The sequence below is a fragment of the Melopsittacus undulatus genome, chromosome 5 (genome assembly GCF_012275295.1).
Source record: "Melopsittacus undulatus isolate bMelUnd1 chromosome 5, bMelUnd1.mat.Z, whole genome shotgun sequence".
Lineage (NCBI taxonomy): Eukaryota > Metazoa > Chordata > Aves > Psittaciformes > Psittaculidae > Melopsittacus > Melopsittacus undulatus.
In genome coordinates this window covers 60,921,905-60,934,053 of record NC_047531.1, presented here as the reverse complement: position 1 = coordinate 60,934,053, position 12,149 = coordinate 60,921,905, and the positions used below count along the sequence as shown (strand labels likewise).

The following is a 12,149-nucleotide window of genomic DNA, read 5'->3' as shown; positions in this document are numbered from 1 at the left end:
TGCAATGTCTGTACTCAGAATCTGGTTTTGATTCCTTTTTAGCGGCATTCATAGTTACTAGATACAAATCCAAAGAGTTAACTCGTAAACAGAGTCAGCAACTGGAACTGCTGGAATATGAGATTCGGAAGGAAATACGTGAGGGTAGGTCTGAAGGGCTTTATAGAGCTTAAGTGCAGTGTAATTTCTCAACTGAAACTGTCAAGAAGCTCACATTTTAAAATATTTTAATATTATAGCTGATAGAATATTTTTATCATGTATCAGAGTTCCTCTTTAATGTTGGTGTGCACTGCAGTAGCAGATAGCACTGAGCTAATAGGATTGCATGTAATATTTCCTTCAACAAAAGTGGGGGAAAAAAATTGGTACTTTCCCACTCATAAGAGCTTCAGCTAGAAAAACATCCCTTCTTCCCTGAGAACTTACTTTTTAAGGAACATCTACTGGGGTCAAGTTATAATTGGGAAGATGATTTCATGTCAACTAAGCTAACTGTCAGTGGTGGGGGGTGCTTTTTCAGGATTTGCTGAACTGCAGATGGACGAATTAGATGTGGTGGATAGCTTTGGAACTGTTCCATTCCTCGACTACAAACACTTTGCTCTTAGAACTTTCTTTCCAGAGGTAAATATTTACAAGTGTTTCAGTTGTCAGCTCTACCTAATAATGAAAAAGCTAGGAAGGTTAGGGTCAAATAATTGAAGTAAATACTACACAGTAATCATACATCATTTTCACAAGAAACGTTTCTTGAACCAAGAATTACCAAAGAACACTTTCAGACTGTACGTCTCGATACTTAACCAAGCCTTAAATGCTGTAGATAAAGCACCGCTGTTGAATTTTCAAGGGTTGTGTGTGCATCCATTTCTTTTTTGCCCAGCCTCACTAAGCTGCTTGCCTTTCAGGCCACCCTAACTAAGGTATAATTTATCCATTGCTTTTTCTGTTCTCATGCTTTCATTTTCCATGCTGTAGCTAATTAGAGTAACAAGCTAGCTAACATGCTAGCGAACATTACGACACTTCCTAATTAGACTTGTGGGATGAAGAAGTGGCTGTAAGGTTGTGCTGACTTTCTATTCCAACCTGCTGACAGAAATGGTGAGACCTTGATTCAAAGGAGTGCAGGTCAAATGCTTAAAAATGACATAAGTACTTAAGTGCTGCCCATTTTAGAGGTGGATATTTTCTTTGTTTGTCAGAGCAGTTTGTGCCTCTGTGTCAGAAGATTGAAGATACAGTTCTCTAAATGTTTTACTTTTCTTGCTTTTTTTTTTTTTTGCACATGTGACACAGTGCTGATAAGTGCATGTCCACAGCTTTCAAAATTACTTCATTATGTTAACCAGTGCTTACTGGCATTTGCTAATTGTCAGAAGCTGTGATCTCAACTGGTGATATTTTGCTGTGTAACGAACACCAGTGAGTAGAAATCCTTGCTTAGTGTTGTAGTGTTGTAGGGTATAGGTTGTACCTATGTGAATTATCTACTGGCCTTCATGTGTTACTTATCACTGCCCAGTCCTACAATCTTGTCTAAACACTGCTTCCCTTTATCACCATGTGTAATCCCACTAAAAGCTCATTGTAATAAAGACATGATAGTGCAGAATCAGGACTTTTTTTTTGTACAACACCAAATACCGGATACAAAGGCAGAATAATATTTAACAATTAATATATGCATAATCTTTGTACACTTTGGTTCCAGTTCTCCCACCAAAGGAAATGGGGAATATCTCTTCTGGTCTTGCTGTGATGCCCCCAGTTTAATTTGTATGGGGTCACTAGGAGGTTTGAAGAAAGTGGACCAAGGAAACCTGATTTTCTGCATCTCTTCTCCTTCAGTTTGTTTTGTTGCCAGGCATATTTGCATTTAAATAGTGGGTTTACTTTTAGGAACACATCTTTTCATAGTGATAGTCCCCTGTCAAAACAGGAACAATCTGTAGAAGTTGTCTGAGTGGAAGTGATTTGCTTTATGCAAAGAAAAAAAGGCACAAAGTCTGCCACCATGTTGTATTATGTGAGGTCAGAAAGGGAAAGGTTCCTGATTTGCCTTGGCACTTGTCATACCACTGTGTATCCTGGAAATTATTCCCATTACATTTTTGTCTCAGTTTGAAATACTGATACCATGAGGGTAAACTTGCCACTATTAGCTCTCTATAGACATGCAATGTCAGGCAAGTTTTTTTAACATATTCTGTACCAATTTTTTCTGCTAAGTACTTATCATTTAGATTGCAGGAGTGTTCAAACATGCCTTGTGCTGCATGAATGTGGTAGGAGTGCTCTACCAAACTAATATTACAGGTGAACGAAAAAGGCAATGGGGTGATAGATTGCAGCCAAGTGTGAAATGGGTTGACATAAGGATCAAAGAGACAAACCACCAGTTTGCTCACTAACCCATGTGTTTGCATGATGTCCATATTGTACTCCTTTTGCCTTCCAGTGTGTTTGATGGGCTTTTTTTCATCTAATCCAAGCTGTTTAAACACAGGCATCAAAGGTTTTCATAGACCATCTTCAAGAAAGTGGTTCAACCCACTTGCCTGAGACATTTGGCTCAGGATGGGATGAGTTGCTTAAAGAGGGAGTCAAATATTTAAAATTAAGAGTGATGAACCCCATCTTTATTTTTAATTTCTTCGTGCTGCTTTCATTTTCTATATTTGATCTGACTTGATAGCTTTTATTTTGTGCTTAATGCTCGTAGGTGTTAAATGGATATTACATCTATTCTTAAAACATTCCTTTTGTTTGGCCCAATTTTTGCTTACTTGTTAGATTTTGATTATTATTTCTGTTTTCCCTCAAGTTCCTACATTGCTTGCTTTAATGCTACCATGCTTGTTCCCTTTTCACAAGCATTTTTAACCTTTAATGTGGTTCTGGTTGTTTCACTCTGTGTGTGTATGTTTTATTGATAGGTTGTTTAGGGGCACTGAAGAAGTTCTGGAAAAATGGGAATAGCCAGTGGAGGAAGAGGAGTGGGGGAGAAGAGAACAGGAGGCATGAGGAAATGGAGGGATGAAAATTCAGATCTGTAGATGAAAAACTAGATGCGAGCCAAGACTGTGTGCTTGCAGCCCAGAAAGCCATTCATTCCTCAGACTACATAAAAAGAAACCTGGCCAGCAGGTCAAGGGAGGTGATTCTCTCCCTCTGCTCTTGTGAGACTCCACCTGAAGTACTGTGTTCAGCCCTGGGGTCCCCAGCACAAGGAAGACATGGACCTGTTGGAGAGGGTCCAGAGGATGGTCAGAGAGTTGGGACACCTCTTCTGTGAAGACAGGCTGAGTGAGTTGGGGTTGTTCAGCCTGGAGAAGGCTTGGACAGAACTTATTGCAGCCTTTCAGTATAAAGAAGACCCATAATAAAGATAGAGGCAGACTTTTTACCAGGGCCTGTAGTGACAGGATGAGGGGCAATGTGTTTTAACTGAAAGAAGACAGATATAGATTGGTCATAAGGAAGAAGTTATTTTCAGTGAGGATGGTTGCAGGAGGTATATTGGAACAGGTTAACCAGAGAAGTTGTGGCTGCTCCATCCCTGGCAGTGTTCAAGGCCAGGTTGGACAGAACTTTGAGCAACCTGTGGAAGGTGTCCCTGCCTGTGACAGTGGGGTTGAACTAGATCATCTTTGAATGTCTTCCAACCCAAACTATTCTGTGATTCCATGATCCTGTAAGGAAGCTTGGGGCTCCCAGCACCACAGATAAAGCAGATGACATTAAATATTACTAGTGTGGATTTGTTTCTCAAGGGTGCTGCTTTGGGAACATACAGCTGGGCTGGGACCTTACAGGCTCTAAGAGTCAGACAAGAGTCATTGACAAGGTATTTGAGAACTGGGTGCTTCCTTTTTCGTGAGAGCTGTCATTAGGACTGGATATGTGGTGGCACCTGTGCCTCTCCAGAGACTGACAGTGTGGCCCTCCTGGGGAGTTCATTAGTGAACATTCATGAAGTGGCTTGAAATGAATGGAGGCAGATGAACTGAAGTGTCACTCTGTTGCAGAAACCACATATACCAAAGGCTATCACTGCCATCCAAGAAGGAAGCAGCCTGCAGTACCCCTTGCACACCAGCATGTTTGTAGACAAGGGTAATAAACAGCTTTTCCTGCAGAGCGGCAGTTGACTGCTCTGCTAGTGCAGCTCAGCAGCATGGAGTAGCACACAAAGTAACACTGAAGGTTACCTTTGAGAGTTCACTTTTCAGTGAACTTTGGCAGCACCTTTGCAGAAGTTATTGTGTAGAATTGTTACAGTGAAGCCACGTTAGAAGCCAGCATTTCCATTGTCCTGTTTCAAGTTGTACACCATCAGGAACGTGCTGGGCGTGTTTAACATGTTCATGTGTTAGAAACTTCTGGTATACATAAGAATGATAAATATAACCTGTCTTATATTTTAGTCAGGAGGCTTTGCATCCATCTTCAGTGAAGACATGCCACAGGTAAGTTGATGTAGTGTGTTATGCCTTAATAAGTATTTTTTCAAGAGTGATTGTGTCCTTTTATCTCAGTGTTGTCCGAGCACACATCAGATGATTGCATCTTCAGTATGTTCCCTTTTCCCCGTGAGGAGGGTTACATGGTTTTATATGTAAAAAGAAATTGATGCCTAAGTTGCTGTTACCCAATGTGTACTGTGACTTATTTAAATAAAATAAACATAATTTAGTCATGGGAAATGACAGGCAAACTTACCTATTGTTGTTACTTTGTATGCATGACAGAAGCTGTATGCTCTGCATGTGTGTACTCTGTGTTGTACACAAACCCAAATGCATATTCTGTAAAATCCTGAGACCTATGAAATAAATGAAGAATTCCCACTACTTTGAATGAGGCCAGGATCTTACCCCATATGTTGCTTACCATTTTTCTGAGCATGAAGAATCCATCATAGCCAAACTACAGTTTGCTTATTTTTGTTTAACTATTCCAGAGCAGAGACCAAACGAGCAAGGATGAAAGCTTCAACATGTTGCATGCTTTAATTTGTAACAAGAACTTTCTTGTTACTCTCATTCACACCCTTGAAAAGCAGAAAAATTTCTCTGTGAAAGACAGGTATAGTATGATTATGCTTATCATCTTCAAGACAAAGAATTAGCAGGAAAAAACAACATGGATTGTAGCTCACAAATGTAATTTCGACTTCTTGAAAAGCAAGCTTGCATTACTCCAGAGCATTTTTCCATCTTCTCCATCTGCACACACTGAGGAAGAAAAAACATTGCCATTAAAACAAGCTATTAAAGAGAAATCAGAATGTTTGTACATGTAAACAAAAAGGCAAAGGAGCAGGAAAGCTCACTTCAAAACTGTAAACACTTCCTGCAGTTAGATCAACAGTTGTACAGTTTAGAAATGTTCTGTCGCTGAAGCAGGTGTTGTTCAGCAGAATTACATTTAGAGACACAAATTGTGTTTGAAAAATAATCACAAGAGCAGATGGACTTGCATTTTTTATATTTTTGTAGAGATCAGTGGACAGTTTCTGTGCCTGAGAAGGAAACTTAGGATATGAGCTGCATTAAAGTGTGTGTTGTTTATTCAAGTTGACTTGGAAGAGAAATTCCAGTATTACAGCATTCTCTTTTTCTCCTTTTCTTTTTTGTCACAGGTGCTTGTTTGCATCCTTCTTGACCATTGCACTGCAGACTAAGCTAGTTTATCTAACCCATATTTTGGAAGTGTTGACAAAGGACTTGATGGAGCAATCAAGCAATGTGCAGCCTAAGCTCTTGCTCAGAAGAACGGAATCTGTGGTAGAAAAACTCCTGACAAACTGGATGTCTGTCTGCCTTTCAGGATTTCTCCGGGTATGTGTACATCTTTTCACCATGCAAGATGTACAAAGAATATTAACTGATTTCTTCCACAGGAATTATTAGAGGGAATGGTTTAAAGCACTTGATCTAACATTTAACATTACTAATATGTGCTTTTCTAGTTTAGGTGACTTAGCTGTCATCAGTGGGGTGTAGGGAAAGAGGTTGTCTGTAAGCACTGAGAGTATCTTTTCTTTGGCTGAGATTTGGGTAATTTTGCAATTCTAGCATATTCTTTACTCGTGCCAGACATTATTTCAACTCCATGAGATCTATAGCAATCATACTAAAAGTCTGAGACGCTCATGAAAATGCAGCTGTACCTTTCTACGCAAGCCGTTGGAAAGCTACCAAATAATGGACATATTAGGAACACCATCTTTTGGAAAACTAAGCTTCTTTCCAAACTTTTAACCTCCGAACAGCACTGCAAATTTCAAGAACTGACTAAGCTTTTATTTTTTTTTAATTTTACCATTTGTTTATTTTGTCCACTTGGTAGCACTTCGTTCTTGGTTTCAGTGCTTAGTTATGCTTCCTGTCTCTCTTACCAGAGTGACGGCATTGCACTGTTGGTATCACTCAGATCAGTCCTTGCATTAATACAGCAGCAGAATTGTTGAGGCTCAGCAGCTTTGCACCAGTTTTCTGTAACCCCAGAAGAGAGCCAAGGAACTGTCAGAGATCTGGTTTTGGTACACTAGTCATCTTTACAGAGATGTGCTAGTAGCCAGACTGTGGGAATGGTGTCACATGGAAACAGATCAATCTTTTCTCAGGTGCTTTCCTGAAGCCTGGGCTTGAGTCTGGAGAGGGAAGCCCTCTTTCCCTGAAAGACCAGTGAATGTCCCCCTACAGTTCCCAAGGCTTTTTTTTCCAGGGACAACAAGAGGAGACACCAATTCAGAAGGAAGCTAGTTGTTAGCCTGTTTTCTCACCAGCCTGAAAAAGGAAGAAACAGCTGAAGTATGCATGTGAACACATGCACGTCTCACCCCCCACCCACTCTTTGGTGGAACTGGGAAGCGTCTGCCAGGTGGAGTAGGAGCAGCTTGTCTGTAGTGTGCTTGTGCACAGCAAGGGGCTGCGAGCTTGTCTTGCCACACACTCCAGCTGTCCCTTGCTATTTGCATGAGACTTTCACACTGAAAAACAAAGGATGGAGGTTAAACAAATAACTGGATAAATCTGCTCAGAGGGATTTGCTTTTCTAATTGCAAGATAACAACTTAGTTAAATGGAAATAATTTGTTACACTTGAGTTTTTTCTAGCTATCTGTGCCCATTTAATGATTACAAAAATAAACATGTTCCTTGCTTTTTCTCCATGTCCTAGGAGACAATTGGTGAACCATTCTATTTGCTAGTGACAACCCTCAATCAGAGGATAAACAAAGGACCTGTTGACGCAATAACTTGCAAAGCCCTCTACACCCTGAATGAAGACTGGCTGCTGTGGCAAGTGTCCGAATTCAAAACAGTGGTATGTTTGCCAGTTTATGTTCCCTCCAAAACTGGACAGCTACAATGTTTTCTCTTTTTCTGGGAAGCTAAATTAAGGCTCTTGAACATTAAGGTGATGGTTAAGTACCCAGATAATACAATTGCTATTGCTGATGAAGTTTCAAAATGAAACAGTATTTAGCTAGCTGGTATTTCACCACTATACATTTCACAAATAGCACTCACTCCTTACTTCACAGCATGCCTTAATTGCCAAAAGTTAGGTTTAATGAAGTCTCAGGGTATTAAAATTCCTTCTTATTTTAAAATGTACTACAAAAATATAAACGTTTGCTTAAAATTTAAACTAAATTACACTTTTCCAATGAATGAAAGAATGGAATGCAGAGGTTTTGTTTTTCTATTGTATTTACTTGTGGCTAATCTTCAGACAGCAATAATTTGCTGTGGGTTTCCATGTTATTAGCTCCAAATTAGCAAGGTTACACTGTGGTGAATTTACTGAGTCACTTGGTTAAAAACAAGGGATCTGAGAAGTCTGGCTGAGTTTCTGAACTTTACCATAGATTTCTTGCCTTTCTCAAAGCAACTACAAAGTGCTTCTTATTTTACACTTATAGCAAGAATTCTTTGAAAGCTGGAATTCCCTTACTGTTTGTCATTCTGACACTGAGGAGAGAAGGGACGGCAAGGGTTATTGTACTTCAGAGCATGTAAAATTTGTGACTTTCTAGTAGAAGGTCTGAAAAAGGTTTTCAGAATAACCAGAGTACTTTTTCCCCAGAATTTCCAACTGATTTTGAGTCTGAGAACTTAAAAATCTGCATCTCCAGTCATTTCCATGGCTTCCTTGCTTCTTAACTCCTGGCTTCCTGTCAGAGTTAAAAGACGTACGTAGGAGTATGGGAAGTGAGACTGAACAGTGGGCTTCAGAGCTTGGGAGCAGCAACTGCAATGGTAGGGACACTGCAAGTGCTGGTGGCTTTGGAAGAAAATTCAGTCCTTTTCAGAACCCATGTCCTGAGCTTCAGGTAGTGCTGGAGCTTCTAGGTCTGCCCATCTTCTTGTTTTGTGGGAAGAACTTGAGGATCCTAAGATACCACACATACGTCAATAGACTGCGTGACCCTGGAAATGTTGGCTGGTCAGCAATCCCTTGGGCTTGGCTCACTGTGTCATGTAGGAAGCTCACTGAAATCACAACCTTTCTGTGAAACATTTTCTGCTGAAAGCTCTTGGATGGACTGATTTATGGTCAAATCTTCTTGTAGTAATTTACAAAGCTGTTATTGGAAGTTTCATATGAAGGCGCTTCAAGCTAAGTTACCACAGTGTGTATTTGGAAAAGAAGTTTGTGACTAAAAATTAAAGGCATAATACCGTATTTTGGTTTCCTTGCTTGTGCACTGCATTCTGGCATGAATTTGGAATCCAGGGTAAATTTAAGTATATGCTATATATATCCATAGGATACAAAACCAGTACTTATGCAAAGCAACAATTGCAAGTAAGCTCAATACGCCTGTTACTAGTAGACTATGCTGGAACATCTGGTTGTGTGGAATTGATTGACTTTTTATTTATAGCACAGATTCAAGTTGAGGGAATTGTAGGGGGATGTCTGACTCTGAAACTGCTGAACACTGCCATAAATACTTTTTTCTAGTGTTATTTCTATGCATGCAGTCACTGATAGGGTCTTGTGGGCAGCCTGCAGTGAAGGGGAAACAGGGGAAGTGGTCTGAAGGACTCTGTAAGTGGGGAAGTTTGTTTGTAGATGGATGAATAAGTGAGAGATCAGATAGCCTTTCTCAGATGTTGTTCACTGCCTTTGTATCCCAGCTTTTTAAACAGGAGATTATGATACTGTTACAGGGTTAATAAATCGGCTTTCCTCACTAAGGTCACCACCCCACCATCAGAAAAGGAGGGAGGATCCTTCAGTAAAATTACAGAGATGGAGCCCAAGGACTCTATTTCTGTTTGGAAAGATAAACGGTTTTGTTTGGTGTTTTGTATAAGATTTACGCTGGAAACTAAAACTGTGCTGTGATAGAGACTTAAGTGGAACGGCAAGGCTTTCTGGGATGGGGAAGCAGGCCAGCTATGCACATTTTCTCTTCAAGAATAGCTTTTAACAGGATGCTAAAGTGAAAGGAGTCAGCTTTTCTTCTCTCACTAACCATTACACGTGCACTGCAACGACATGAAGGACCCGTGAGTGTACAGAGAGGGAGCCAAGTATTTCCTCCTTTCTTTGGAAGAAAATTTCCACCTGAAGGATTTTCTAAATGGAATAAACCCAGAGCAGAGTTTTCAAATGCATTTGCACGTTTTCTCACTGCAGTTGCATTCTGAGTCTTGTAGTATTTTGCTGGTATTTTATTTTGCTCTTTTCCACAGACCCACGAAGCAGTACATTAAAACCTACTTGTCCAGAGCAAAGTATAAAAACAGCCGAACAGTCAAAATGAGAGGGATGAAAAGATACTGAAACATATTTGCAGACATTCGATGTCCAGATTATTAAGCTATGTTGGCACTTGAAGATACAGGGATGCGTTTGCTAGGAGTTCAACACTGAAATCAGTGGCAGGGCACGAGCAAGGTTGCAGGCATTCTGCATGCAAATTGTCCTTTCAGGATTTGGACTTCAGTTTCAAACCGGTACAAGTAGGATACAAACAGGCTCCTAAAAATTAGGGGGAGATCCACAGGCCTTCTCGTAAACACTGTGCAGATAAAATCTTGGGACAGGAGAAGGAAGCAGCACTGGACATAGAGAAAGAAAGAAGGACAGGACAGATTTTCTAAATTTCAGGCCATTTGTAGGAAAGAAAAAAGAGAACTGAGAAACATGTTGGTTTTGAATTGTATCAGAGCTATCCCTTGGCTGGGCCCCATGCCTTTTTATAAAAGGCCACAGACCTCAGGACCAGCAAACCCTGCTGCTGTTATCCCTCTCTGCTGGAAAGGGTCAGATATTGAAGAGAGATGAGCTGCTGAACTAAATACTCAGGCAGAGGAATTGAAGGGAAGATGCTTCTGAAAGCACTGGTCCACTATGAGCTGAGGAGCTGTTTGGTTTCATGCTGTGCTTATATTTGAGTACTGAGAAATAAAACTGCCTTGAAAGAGACTTGGATGTGTCATGGAGCCTTTTCACAGGCTGAGGAAGCAAGCCTGCTTTCTCACAGGCAGACAAGCAGCTGCACCCTTGGTGGATAATTCACTCCATGACTGATGAAGAAGTGCAGTGCACAGCTAAGTGTTAGCCTTTCACTAAAGTGTTTCATTTTAAATAGAAATGCTGTACAATGCCAGCCTGGCATGGGAGAAGTTCTCAGTGGCATCTTTCCTGTGGAAAACCAGGGGAGACTTCTTCATTTGGTAGACTTGGAGCTTTGGCATTTGTTTGAACAGTCGCTGCTTATTTTAAAAAAGGGATTGGGGCTCTTGAATTCTTTGCTGAAATGAGTTTGCATTTTAGACGGAAGGAAATGATCTAATTCACCTGTTCCCCAACAGCCTTTTATTGAAAGTGAAGCAAAGCCACGTGGTGGAAGGTTGTTTAAAGTGTGCAGCTGCTTTATGAGTTAAGGATGTTAAAAGAAGTGGGAGGGCTGTAGGGGAGTAAAGCAGAGACAGGGAACCCAATTTCCTAGTAAGACGCCATGTCTGGTATTATTAGGCACGCTTTGTGAGAGATAGAGAAGCTACTACAAGCATGTGACATATGGGGATTTTTGTCAGCAGAAAATGAGACAACAGCCCTCGCTAGGAAGCCAGCAGTGCAGATGTTGGCTCCGGGAGAGTCTTCTGAATTAAATACAGATTCAGTATCACATGATAGCATGGAGAATACAACCCCTGCTTTGCATAGTACCTATCTAGCCTACATTTAACTTGTGTAACTTTTTCTCATGCCAATTTGTTAGCTGTTCTATAACCTCTTCATGGGTAAGTGTTCTGCTCTGGCTGCTGCAGAAGGATCATAAAATCAATCTGATTTTTCCTGTTCATTGTATTTCATAGTCTAGGAAACAGTGGGGTAGGTTTAAGGCAGTTTCATTGTGTTCTACATCATGGTGCTGTCTCCACCTAAAATTCTCTAACTTTTATCAGTCAAAAGTTTTTCTTGTTTTTTGAGTCTGTCTGATACATGGAAAACTGCTTTGCTCACATGCACAGCTAAATAGAGAACAGGCTAGTGAGTAAGAGCCCTTGAAAATCCCAGATGATTTTTTTTTGGAAAAACATAATGGCATTATCACATTTTTTTATTAAACCACATCTCATTTAGTATCTTCTATGGTTATTAATAGCTTTACTAAATAAATAATTGTTTGAAATTAATTTTCAAGAAAACTACAAATATGAAAAACTGGATATAAGGAAGAAATTCTTTATTGTTAGGGTGGTGAGGTACTGGAATGGGTTGCCCAGGGAAGCTGTGAATACTCCATCCCTGGCAGTGTTCAAGACCAAGTTGGATGAAGCCTTGGGTGATATGGTTTAGTGTGAGGTGTCCCTGCCCATGGCAGGGGGGTTGGGACTAGATGATCTTGAGGTCCTTTCCAATCCTAACTATTCTATGATTCTATGGCTTCAAATGTCATTATTTCTGCCCCTGCAAGAGTGGAAAACATGCTTTTTCAAATTTGCCCCTGTCTTTTAGCAAGATTCCAAGACTGTTCCTTTACAGGTAGTTGCAGATGCTTGCCTGGTGCTCCTTGAGTAGCCTTTAACAGTTCTTGCAACCCATCTTAAGCCTTTGCTGAAGAGCACAGTGACTTTGTGTTGCTAATCACTAATTCGAGTGCATGA

At 40.4% G+C, this 12,149-nt stretch overlaps 1 protein-coding gene across 1 annotated transcript in view; it reads left to right on the top strand.

The window, feature by feature from the left end:
* Positions 1–12,149, top strand: part of PLXNC1 (plexin C1) — a 72,262-nt gene that overhangs the window by 41,078 nt on the left and 19,035 nt on the right. Inside the window, exons 16-21 of the mRNA XM_031043726.2 lie at positions 43–144; positions 524–627; positions 4,434–4,475; positions 4,970–5,094; positions 5,651–5,849; positions 7,195–7,341. Coding sequence (XP_030899586.2) covers positions 43–144; positions 524–627; positions 4,434–4,475; positions 4,970–5,094; positions 5,651–5,849; positions 7,195–7,341 — 719 coding nt within the window. The remainder of the gene's footprint in view (positions 1–42; positions 145–523; positions 628–4,433; positions 4,476–4,969; positions 5,095–5,650; positions 5,850–7,194; positions 7,342–12,149) is intronic.